At 34.4% G+C, this 12,864-nt stretch overlaps 1 protein-coding gene across 1 annotated transcript in view; it reads left to right on the top strand.

The window, feature by feature from the left end:
• ADGRB3 (adhesion G protein-coupled receptor B3) overlaps positions 1-12,864 on the top strand; it is an 888,617-nt gene that overhangs the window by 700,737 nt on the left and 175,016 nt on the right. The window contains exons 19-20 of the mRNA XM_078155299.1: positions 7,447-7,573; positions 9,169-9,272. Coding sequence (XP_078011425.1) covers positions 7,447-7,573; positions 9,169-9,272 — 231 coding nt within the window. The remainder of the gene's footprint in view (positions 1-7,446; positions 7,574-9,168; positions 9,273-12,864) is intronic.

Here is a 12,864-nt window from a genome sequence, read left to right as displayed (position 1 = left end):
CCACCTCAGCTTCTTTTTCTTTTCATGTGGTCTCCTCATAAAGTAAAGGAATGGATTCTTTCTCTCCATCATAAACTCATATATCACTAAAGTTATATAAGCCTATCATACATATTTACATATAAGTACAATTTAGAATTTTACATCTTATATGGAGCTCACCAAAATGATATAAATGTAATATACATGTAATATGTTTTACATATATACATTGATACATAGATCTTATATTTTTCCATTTCATATAGAACTCATTGGTGACAAGAAATCTGCCTTATTCCCCATGGTCTTAGAGAAAAAAATCACCTTTCATAGAGTCTGAAATTCTGTACATCTCTTCTCCTTTTCCTGATGCTAACTTTATACTAGATCCCATTGTTTTCTACTCATTCTGGATCTTTTTTGCCATTGTTATTCCTTTAATAATATTTTCACTATCTTCCTTTCCACGGGTACCTGCCCATCTCCTTTCTCTTAAAAAAATTAACTTATTGAACTCATATCTCATCCAACAACATTAATCTCTCCTTTTGCTTCCAATCTCATTCAATTTATAATCTATAAAAACTTACATTTCCAATTTATCTATGATCTCATTAACTGCCTTTCAAATGGGATTCTATTCCCATAAGTCTGCTGAAACTATTATCTGTAATATCACCAAATTCAAAGATCTTTTTTTAAGTCCGTATCCCTTTTAATCTCCCTTTAACAGCTGACAATGTTGACTATGTGTTTCTTGAAACTATATTCCTCCACCTTGATTCTTGTAACACTTGACTTTTCTAATTCTTTTCCTACTTTTCTAACCAGCTCCCCTCTCTCTCTTTCAATGAACATGTTTCATCCTCCTACCTCCTGGTATCTAGGACCTAGCTTTTACTGTCCACATGACTCTGTCCTATATGAACATTGGCTTTTCATTCTATTCCTTCTTTCCTTCATATTTTTTTTTATCAATTTGTTGATGGGTTTTGGAAGTCAGATAACTTAATAATTGATGGTGTGGCTACTTATAAATATGTATGATGTCATATTCAGAATTCCCTAATTTTATGGTTTCCATGTTCCTTTTCTGAGTTCTTTCTCTACAACTAATACTCTAATTTTTCTAATGAAAAGGGAAAATATCTATTCATAACCAAAAGTACCCAATGAATTCCATTGTGTAGTGATCCCAGAAGGATGAACTCTAGGTTTCAGAATATCTCCTATGACCTGATGGAAACAAAAGCACACCAATATGTTAATAAGGTATTTTAAATTAAGCAATCTGACTCTTTAACTCTTTGCTTTGTAGTAAGCAAAAAAAAAATCAATACTTTTTTGTTGTTGTTCAGTCATTTTTCAGTTATGTCCAACTCTTTATTACCCCATTTGGAATTTTCTTGGCAGAGATACTAGAGTGGTTCGCCATTTCCTTCTCCAGCTCATTTTACCTATGAGGAAAGTGAGACAGAGTTTAGTGACTTTCCAAGAGTCATACAGCTAGTAAGTGTCTGAGGCCAGATTTGAACCTGGCCCTCTATCCACTGTGCCATTTAGCTGTTTCCATATTTTATATAATAATAATAACTACCATTTATATGGGCAGCTCTGTGGTAGAGTGGATAGAGCACAGGGCCTGGAGTCAGAAAGACTCATCTGCCTGCATTCAAATCTGGCTTCAGACACTTACTAGCTGTGTGACCCTGGGCAAGTCACTTAACCCTGCTTGCCTCAGTTCTTCATCTGTAAAATGAGCTGGAGAAGGAAATGGCAAACCACTTCAGTATCTCTGCGAATAAAACTCCAAATGGAGTCACAAAGAGTCAGACATGACTGAAAATGACTGAACAACAAAAACCATTGATACAGCATTTTCTAAGTACTAGGCACTGTGCTAAATACTTTGCAATTATTATCTTCTTTGATCCTCATAATAACCTGTGAGGTAGGTGCTATTATTATCCCCATTTTACAGAAGAAGAAACTGAAGCAAACAGAGCTGAAGTGACTTTTCCAGCATCACACAACTAGTACATGTCTAAAGCCTGACTTGAACTCAGACCTTCCAGACTCCAGTTCCAGCACTCTTTACACTGCCTTATATATGTCTGAAATATAAACTAGGAAAAAACAAATGTCATATCCATCAAAAATTCAGTTTCGAATGTAGATATACAATAAAAAAGTAGAAATTATTATACAAATTGTATCTTTTATGACTGACGAAGTTGTGAAGAATTTCACACCGATTTTGGAAAGTACATTTGAATTCAATTGTTTCACCTCTCTAATTAGATTTTTAAGCTCCTTTAGGACAGATTGTGTTTGGTATTTCTCATATGTCCCCCATAGCACCTACTAGAATGCTAGTCATTCATTAAATACTTGTTCAATTATTTTAAGCATAATAAACACCTACTATGTACATTGTCAAATATTGACAATTGACTATTGTCCATATTGTCTATGTTGACTATACTCCTTGCTTCATTGCTCTATTGAACAAAATCACCACGGAAAGTTAAATTGAATTAACATTGCTTTTTAGATCATAATCAAGTTATACTTAAAAAATAGAGAAATCTCTTAAAGCCACAAAAGGACCTCAAATAATAATGCCATGATATACGGTGGAGCCCCTCTTACATCAGGATGAGAATTAGAACATAGGAAGTCTGTATTGATGACAACTGGCCCATCTTTAAAGTCTTCAGTAATTAAGTTAATTCTGCTAATACAAGGAGAAGGAAGTCAGTAATGAAGATTAATTTTAATTTATCATAAATATTTAGTTGAAATATATCTCTTTAATAACACACATACTTATTACCTGTCATTGTATTTTCAAAACTTAGGTTTCTTTGTTTTGTTTTTTAATTAAAATAGCCTTTTAAGCAGTAAGCAACTTTACCACAAAGATGAATGTCACTTCCTAGCAGAATAAAATGTATCAGGTTGTGATGGACGATCTCTGGTGAGATGGTATGGTTACAATAGTTCAAGATTATAGTGCTTTCAGTCTTGGCAAAGGTTTGGAAACAAGAAACTCTACCCTAAAGAATGCTGAGAACTGAAAGCATGCTGAAACATGATGCCACATAAATGTTTCTGTGTTGTAAAACCAGTTCACACTAAGAGGCAGATCATCATTTTGGTATTTTGCTTAAAATATGAATTATATAGTTATCCAAATTCTCCTAGAGTGAATCACTTCCTTGTAGTGACCCAAGGTCCCTGGCAAGCTCACTGATCTTTTCTGGATGCTGGTGTTCACATATTTTGCTTTAAATTGTGACTTCATGTATAAAAACAGTTGACAAAATGTGTAAAACTATTGTTACATGTGTAAAAGCAACTTCTTTTCTGAATAAATGGAATTTTAATATCCTAAGACTTAATGACCCTCTCAAAGTGTTTAACTTACTCCTAATCAATAATTTACACAGTGGCTGATGAAGAAGCAAAATGGTCAGGTTGTCTACAAAAGACTTGTTTCAAGGGAGCTTCCAGTTTTCTTGCTATATGAAGTGCTAAAATCACGAAACCTTTGAACAGTGTTGACATGTGTCACTATAGATTTGTATTATCAGTGTTTTATTACATAATATTTCATTGTAGTGAACAGAATATCTGCCCTGTTAATTTTAACATTATAGAATACAGTCATATATTATAAATAAAGTTACAGAAATGGGAAATGACTATGGTAAAAAAAAATGTAAAGAAATGAGCATGACCCAAAAGGAAAACAGGAGGTGGACCTAATGAAAAATTTAAAATAAAACTGAAATCATTTTTATCTTTGACTTCACATGAAAATGTGTATTTTAGAATATATACTCTTGGACTCAAACAATTTTATCTTCTTCACCATATCTTTGCTCAGGTTGTTCCTCAGGCCTGGAAATACTTTCCCTTCTCACTTCTACCTCTTAGAATCCCTGGTTTCTTTATAAAAAGGTACATTCAAATACTGTTTCCTACACAAGGCCTTTCCTCAACCTGAAGTTGCTAGTGATTTCCATTATCACCAAATATGTAAAATATAGAGAAAACAACATATACTTTCAGTATGTTATTTATATTTACATATGTGCATTTTGTCTCTTCCAATAGAATGTAAGCTCCTTGAGGGTAGGGAATGTTTGATTTAGTTCTATGAATTTTTAGTGCCTAACATATAAAAGATGCTTAATCAGAACTTATTGATTGAATGATTAATTAGATCAGGTATATTCTTTATTCTTTGAACCTAAAATTGAAGATAACTAGAAAAGAGGTATTATTAGATAGATACATGACAAAGGAGTGTAAAAAATGAATGTGAAACATATATAAGTTAGTGAAAACTTTAATACTCCCATAGTATTTCTTACAGGCTTAACGACTTTTGAAAACTGAAAGAGTACCACGGGGCTAAGAAAAAACCTGAATAATAAGAAATATGTTACTGCTAGTTGGTTATGGTTAGGTTCTCATTCTGTATTTTGCACTTGAAAACAGTACTCTGAACACAGTAGGTACTTAATAATTGTTCAGTTGTTCTTATGTTATTCTCCCACACATAAATACACTTTTATGCCAAAAAAGTTCATTATAAGGTAATATAGAGTAGGTCATTTAATAAAAAATAAATCACTGGGAATCAAGGGAGAAAGAATAATTCATAGGCATATCATTTAAAGTCAAAGAGAAAACTATGCATTGTGCTTCTGGTGTATTATACCCTTTCTCTTTACAAGATTAGAAGCAATCTTAGCATATGTTAGGATTACTACACATCAATTTACTGTTACTGGTTCTCCTTGAAGTCAACAGCACACAAAAATTATTCATTTTAAAAATTCATAAAGTAGAAAAATACTACAGGAGGAAATTGGTTAATATAAATATACCTAAATGTATTTATCCATGTCAAAAAAGTACAAATAGCTCTTAATGAAATTAAGACTCTCAAAAAATTTAAATAATTATATTCACTAATATAGCTTCTTACTAGAAAGCATATAATATAAAGAACCATTCTTTTGGCTATTTCTTTCTCTTTAAATGCATAGACTTCTAGAAAGGGTTATAAGTCATTCACATCTTGGTATGAATTTGTTTCTCTGATCAGGACAAGGAAATAATGGGAGTTTTGAGGTGGGAAGGACATTTTGGAACATGTAATCAGTATCTTGGGAAGAAGGCCTATGAGACCCACACTGAGGAACTGAATGGTGGGTATTTGGAGAGGAAGAGGAAAATGAGAGGAGGAAACAAGGCACAGTATGCCAAGGTCAGCTGAAGCTAAAGACAGATGTAGCCTCCTTTTCTAATTTGCCTAGTCAGGGCCTACTCAGTCGTTTAAGGAGTACTGCTCTGAAGGACCTACTTACATGTACATGATCTGTAGATCTCAAGAACATTCTTGAATTAAACATATCTTTCAGGCATAATTAAGCATCATATTTGTCTGTAGTAAAGGAGTTTTCAGGTTGTAAATATTTATATTTTTCTTTCACATAAGGCTTTCTCCTTGTTTTCTTTGCTAAAATCTGTTAATTATAACAAAATATTGAAAGAAAAATCTTTAGACACCATTTTGAAACTATGATGGTTAGATGACTGAATTGTAATGAAGTTTCCTTTCAAGAAGAATAATTGCATCTTATGTTTTAAAATATCATTTTTTCTTAAGTTTATCTTTCTTTGATATATGTTACAATTAGATAAGAGACCAAAAACTAATTTAAAATATTGAATTACTACTAAGTTTCAGTGGAATTGAAATTTATTAGTGCTAGAACTGATGGGACAACTTTCTTTTTCTTTTTTTGATAAAAGTTGGCATATCACTATAACTTAATGAAAAGTACAGCAATCCTATATCCTTGAGGCAAAGAACTATTTGGATGTGTTTGAGAGTATTTTTAACTATTATCCCACAATCGCTCTCTATTCTTCTGTCTCACACATCATAGGTAGAAGTGTTGTTGCAAGGTGCCAAAATGAGCTATTATGAATTATTGTATTTTGAAACTCATTGGAAGTACAGTTGTCCCTGAGCTTTAGGGATGTTGCTTGTAGAAACCTATCAGAAATATATTGCGTATGTATTTTAGTTCAGTATTTTGAGCCATTCAAAGACAGAGGATATAGAATCCTAAGTTATTAACAAATTATTATCAAGACATTTATTTCTCTTCTTCCTCTTTGAAGATTAGTTTATCCCATTTGGGGACTTGGGTTGAAATAAAAAGAAATTTGCAATAAATGGTGCTTCTGGCTAGAGAGTTTCTATGCTTGGACTTAAGGGGTAAAAACAAATGGTTCATTCAACATATGACACATGAAATGATACTAGGGTCAATTAGTGAAACAGATGTCTTTTTTTTCTTTCTTTTTCCTATAGAAATGATCTCTTTAGGTTGGTTCAGTTGGGGGTGGAGGGGGTGATTCTTTTTCTTTCTTTTTTCCCTGCACGAAGAAAACGTAGGTTGATACCATTTTTATTGTTCTGCTGGGGTGGGAAACAGACCATATGCTTTAGCATTTTGAATGGCTAAATCTAATGGGGGGAAAATGAATTGATCCTGGGACTTTTCTCCCCATCCTCAGTCAGCCCCTTACCCACACACAAGCCTGGCAGATGGGATCATTACTCCAGATTTCTCATTGATTTAGGGTTATCCTGATGCTGTTGCCCCAAGTCAAAGAGAGAGGGGGAGGGGAAGAAATCAAAGGGGCCGCAGAGGCGAGTTAGGCTGAGTGAAGTCTGGAGGGCAAACTCGTGTCTTTGGCTGTGGCAGTGTAAGCAGTGCTGAAACCCACCCCTCCGTTGGAGCTAAGGCAAAGGCAGTAAGAGTTGGAATCATCTGATGCCGCTGCCGCTGCCACCCGTTTCCAGGGTGAAATTTTATAGGGGGGAAAATACCCCTAACCAGCAGCAGAGAAGATCTGATATCACCTAGACGAACCAATGTAATCTTTTAGGTAGGTTTTTCAGAGAAATCCGCATTTTAAATACCAGCATTCACCGCCAAAAATGCGGGACGGAAGTCAGAGCTGGTTTGAGAATGAGAAAAGCCTCTTTACACCACGAGTGTTTGAAATGATCCGATGAGCAGAGGAAGTAGCTGCCAAAGCTCAGGCTGCTATTGCCGCTGCTGCCACTTCTGCCGCTGCTGGGTTCCTCGCAGAGGGCTGGACAGAGCAAGCCCTGGTTTCAGCACCAAAGGCGCTGGACAGCTCTTTGCACGCTGCACAGCCGCCTGCCTGCTTTTCCCCCCCTCTCGCTTTGCATTACTGTACAACTGGAGATGCATCTAAATTACGTCCTGTTCAACAACAAGTAGATTCTTCCTGTCCGGGAACTACAGTAGACGATTCTGTCAATTAAACTGCATTTTCTTCTTTTCGGAATTGGCCGTCAGGCGTAATTATCCTGATTTCCCCCCCTTCCCCCCACCTTTGCAGGAACGAGTCTTTGGGAACCTGGTCCACCCAGGGATGTAAAACTGTGCTTACCGATGCATCCCATACGAAATGCTTATGTGATCGTCTCTCCACCTTCGCCATTTTGGCTCAGCAACCTAGAGAAATAGTAAGTAACAAAGGGAAAACACGGTTTAATGTAAAGACAAGGATATTTTGTGGAGTGTTTCTCCAGGGAACCGGATTTTAGATGGGGGAATGTACAATATTACAGGATGGCAAAATTAGGTTCGTCTCCACCTTGGCTACAGTGGCTTACTGAATTGAATTCCAGTTGGTGTGATAGAACTAAATCCTACTCAATTTTATGTCTTCTAACTTCAATGTTCTGCAGTAAAGAATTGAGAAAGCTTTCTCACTGTAATGCTAATGTGCTGCAAACTTTCAAATCAAATAATTGCCAACTTATTTTTTTTAAGATTGTAAAGCTATTCCAAGGAATTTATAAGGATACTGTTGATAGTGGAATGAAAATCCTAGACACTGTAGCTAAATACATTGCAGATCTGCATTGGATATTTTCAGTACAGATTTTTAGGTTGTCTTCTGATATTTGGGAGGGAGAGGATCAAATCAAGTTTTCAGGAAATCACTAAATATAAAAAAGTATTATCAGTCCTTATAAGTACAAGAGGTTTCTGAAAATAGTTTCCAAAAGCAGAGAGTTGTGAGGTAATGTTTAAATGGGAAATAATGTGCTCATCTTGTGTATTATTAGAAATTATTTCCAGAAATGAACATAGCAATTCCAATAAATGTTACATTTCAGCCTAAATTTGGCCTAAATGAGTACCAGCTTCCTCTCTTATATAGATGAAAGAACATAACCTCTGAAATAGAATTTTATTAAATCTCCAGGGCTTTGAAACAGCATCTTTTAATGTACCCTTTCAAACTTTCAATGCTGAAAAAATACTTCTGCAATAGCAGTCTTATTGCTTATTGCCATGTTGATTTCTAAACACAGAAATCACTTAGGTAGTAAATGCTTTCTTTTATTTGCATTAAAGAGAAACAAGATATTTTTCAAGGTCATATGTTTTACTACTATTGTTAGTATTGTGTAAATTAACTCCACATATAATATTCATTGGCAAAATAATGAAATATATTCCTGTCCCAGAAAATATAATTTCTCCAGGCTGCCCAGAGACCAAGGGAAATTAAATGGAAGAATACTTGACTTAGGACAAAGTTGCTAAAGTCAGAAAGTTTGATAAATTTTAAGTAAGCATGAACTAGATTTTGAACAGTTAAATGAATAGTAAATGAACAACAACAGAGTAAATATTATTAAATATCCATAGAGAAATTACTGAATATATTTTTGGAAGGAAGAGATATAGCTTTAAATTTTAGCTAGAGAATGATTTAACATGTAAATGACTATCAAGTTAGATTCTCAAGTCTCTGTTTTAAAATAGATTATTAAGGTGGTACAGTATGATTAAATATTTTAAGCACACAAGGCCTTATTTATATCTTCATATTGGGGGTTGGAGAAGGAGAGGAGTAATTGATAGAATTTGTCATTGGAGAGATGAAAGCTATGGCAATGAAGTTGTTCCAGAGACAAACTAGTCTTTGCTGGTATTTCTTAAATGGTAGTTTGGTTTTACTGAGTTTGTACTCTATCATTTTAATTTTTATAAAATGCTTCTCTTCTTGTTTGTGTGTGTGTGCACACACGTGTGTGACTTACAGATCATGGAATCATCTGGGGCACCTTCAGTAACACTCATAGTAGGCAGTGGTCTGTCTTGCTTGGCCTTGATCACCCTAGCAGTTGTCTATGCAGCACTATGGAGGTATGTATTTTATTTATGCACTTGATTGAAATATTCAGTGGCTTAGAAGTAAATTGGGGGATCTGATACCCATTATATATCTGTCTGCTTTATTTATTTTGTGCTACAATTCTAAAAAATGATTATAACAATAAATTGGAATGGTTTATCTGACTTAATTATGTGCTGACCTGTTGTTGACAATATAGCATTACATATTCTTTTAAAAATGTTCTCTTCCCTCTAGTCCTAATGGCTTTGGTCATTAAGTGCATAGTTGTGCCATTAATTAACACTTTCTTTTTCCCCCTCATCCATGCATCAAAAGATTTCAAGTTTAGGTCTATATAATGCTCTCTCTGTTCCTTGCTTTCCATTCAGTACAAGAATGAAATTGGAATATTCAGTATAACTTCTCAGTTACTCAGTTAACTCTATTTCTGAGTTTTGTACTTAAGAATTTAGAAAGGGCCAAATAAACTAACCTTCTCTCTTAAAGCTTTATTTCTCAACACTCTGCTTCAGCTGCTTATCAAAGGCCTTGGTGGATAGTGTTTCCTCTTTCCCATCAAAGAGGGACAAATCAAAGGAGGCAATAAGTAGATAAAATAAGTAGACAAAATAAGAGAAGTATTAGGGGGAAAATGTACCATAACATTGATTGGAACATAATTCTGTGGTAAATGGAAGAAATACTTTGGATTTTTCCTAAGGCCTAGAATATTGTAATAATAGCACCCATAACTTTTGTTATTGCATTGTAGCAGCACAACTTCAATGTTGACATTTGTTCTATCCTAAATACATTTACCAAACTACTATTGTGAAATGATATAAAAGTATGGGAATCATCTCTAATTTGTCAATTGCTTGCATTATTGAAAATAGTGCAGGCATAGATGGTGTCCTTGTCCCCAATAGTTTGTTTTACAAGTCAGTCGGTACCTAGAACACCAACAAAAATGATTATCAGCTCTCAGTAGTGGAAGACTATTTGATTAGACTTGTTATCTTCATTTTTGTCTTTGTTAAGCATTCTCTTTTTTTCTCTAATGAAGAATGCTTCATTGGCTGACTGATCAATGAAGTTAACTTGGTCAAGGATATTAATTCTCTTAATTCATAGCAAAATAAATGAGCTGCTTAAAGTTCATATGTATAAAGATTTCCCTACAGTTAAGATGTTTGGAGGATTTAGGGACACGTTTGAGGCAATGTTTTCTGATGGAATCATCATTTTCTAGTGGTAAAGGATTCACCCCTCCAAAGAAGTCTTACAGAAATGCTTTATTATGATGTGGAAATGACAATGGGTTCTTAAAGACTATGTCCATGGAGAGTGTGTTTGGGCAGCTTTTAGAAGTATAAATCTTTAATTACTTGTGTGGTGGATACAGCCATGGACCTGGAGTCAGGAAGACCTGAATTCAAATCTGGTCTCAGACACTTACTAGCTGTGTGACCCTGAGCAAGTCTCTTAACCTTGTTTGCCTCAGTTTCCTTATCTGTAAAAAGAGCTGGAGAAGGAAATGGCAAACTACTCTAGTATCTTTGCCAAGAAAGGGGTCACAAAGAGTCAGACACAATTGAAATGACCTCACAACCACTAGATATAGACTATATGACTGTAATCTGAGGGCCAATCTTAAGTGGGCCTTAGAGAGGCTTATCACCAGGTTGACTAAGGCTGATGAATTTTTCAGTCACAGAACCTCTTGAAAGCCATTCACTAAAGTACAGAGTGTGTTATGATATGCATTATTGGAGAGAATACCCCAATGAAGAAACCATGGACCATTGAAGCAAAATATTGACAGTGTTGGACTTTAATCTATAGCAATGGTGGCAATTCTCAAAAAAAAAAATTGTAGCTTAGTCTGCCCAAGAAAATATGGGCATGAACAATCATGAGTATTTCAGGACCTAGAGGTTGGTGGTTGGAGAGACAATTACTCTAGACATCCCTCGTGGGCACAGGTGTGGGGTAGTATAGTAACTTCTTTTGCTGCCCGAATAACGCTTCCTGCAGAATGAGGATTTATCTTTGGGCTGGTCATCATTTACTGCCATAAGTACACAAACATAATTGAAAGGCATCCAGAATATACTTCTACTTTCTGTTGTCTGAGTAAGTCCATCAGCAATCCATTTTACCACTTCTATATGAAATTAGGTTCTCGTAGGCTTTAAAATTACTGATGGAAATATAGGCAAAATTGAACAAGGAAATATGTAAGATTGATTTGTCAATTATATGGTCTCTTTCAAATTAAGTCATACCTACACATAGGTACAATTAGGCAGATGATTGTTCAAGCAAGCAATCCACATGACACTTTTTTAGAAATACTAAGACACTAAATAAAGGATGAACTCGTTGCATGTGAAGAATTGGAGAGGAAAATGAGAAATAACACATGCATTCCCATCTATAATCTTTATGACTATCCTGAGAGTTGAAATGATAATAATTTCTTCATAAGTGAATGTGGAAAGGCCCTGTAATTAAACCTGAGTCTAATTTTGGTGGTAACTATTTGGGTTGGTTTTGAGGAGAAATGGAATGCCCATTAAATTGTAAAAGTAATTTTTTACTTTGCTCTCCTGAAATGTGCCTTCAAATTTGGAGCTTGTCACTTGACAATTACAAAATTAGGAGAAGGAGCATTTGGTTTTATATTCTCGATTCACTGCATCCTGATGTTTCATATCTAACATCACACTATAAGAACAGTGCCTATTGTGGAACATATTTACTTGTGCAAACAAAGCATCAACAAAGCATAAAAAGGTGGAAGGTGTTATTATAAAGCATTATAATATCATCCACTGAGTTACCACAGGACATATATAAATAAAAGAAGTGATCAAGCATTTATATTTTGGGGGTGATTTTTGAACAGAGTGCCTTCAGAGTGCTATCATTTTTTAAAAATTCTGGATAGGAAAAAAAAGCTTTTTTAAAAATTACATGTATAAAAAGAATTGCCCCTTGGGGTTTCTATCACAGCACAAAAATAAAGCAGTTATTTTATATTTTGAAACACTTTTATAACACATGTATTACACATGATACATATGTGCATATATGATCATTCTATTACTTTTGATTAAGAATGGCATTGCAAAATTTGTATTTATTCTTTTTAGGTTGATCTACACAGCAGTGCTGAGAATATTTTATCATATTTGTTTTAAATTTCCATAATAGTAAACTATGTATTTATAGAAATCACATAAAAAAGTGAACCTTTAAATTAATTCTCTGACTTCCAGAAAACTGGTAGATTCAAAAGCATAGTTTAGAATATGTTAAAATATTCTTAACCATGTAGTGATTTTGAATTATGCAGACTTGGATACCAATCTGAATTGGTTGCTTTAAGCCCTTGGGAAAGCCATTTGGACTCCATTTTCTCATCTATAAAATGAAGAGACTGAACTAGTTGATAACTAAGGTCTCTTCCAGCTCTAATTCCCATGAATTCTACATGATACCATTACATACTTAAATCACAAAAAAAAAAAACCTCTGTAAAATTTTGCATTTAAAAACATTTTCTTATATGTAATAGACCATGTTTCTGTAGGCCTAATTATTGATGAATTTAAA

Source organism: Phascolarctos cinereus, unplaced genomic scaffold, assembly GCF_003287225.1.
Source record: "Phascolarctos cinereus isolate Bilbo 61053 unplaced genomic scaffold, phaCin_HiC Scaffold_5;HRSCAF=322, whole genome shotgun sequence".
In the NCBI taxonomy this organism is placed as follows: domain Eukaryota; kingdom Metazoa; phylum Chordata; class Mammalia; order Diprotodontia; family Phascolarctidae; genus Phascolarctos; species Phascolarctos cinereus.
The sequence above is the reverse complement of the archived record's forward strand: the minus strand, read 5'-3'. Positions and strand labels throughout refer to the sequence as shown.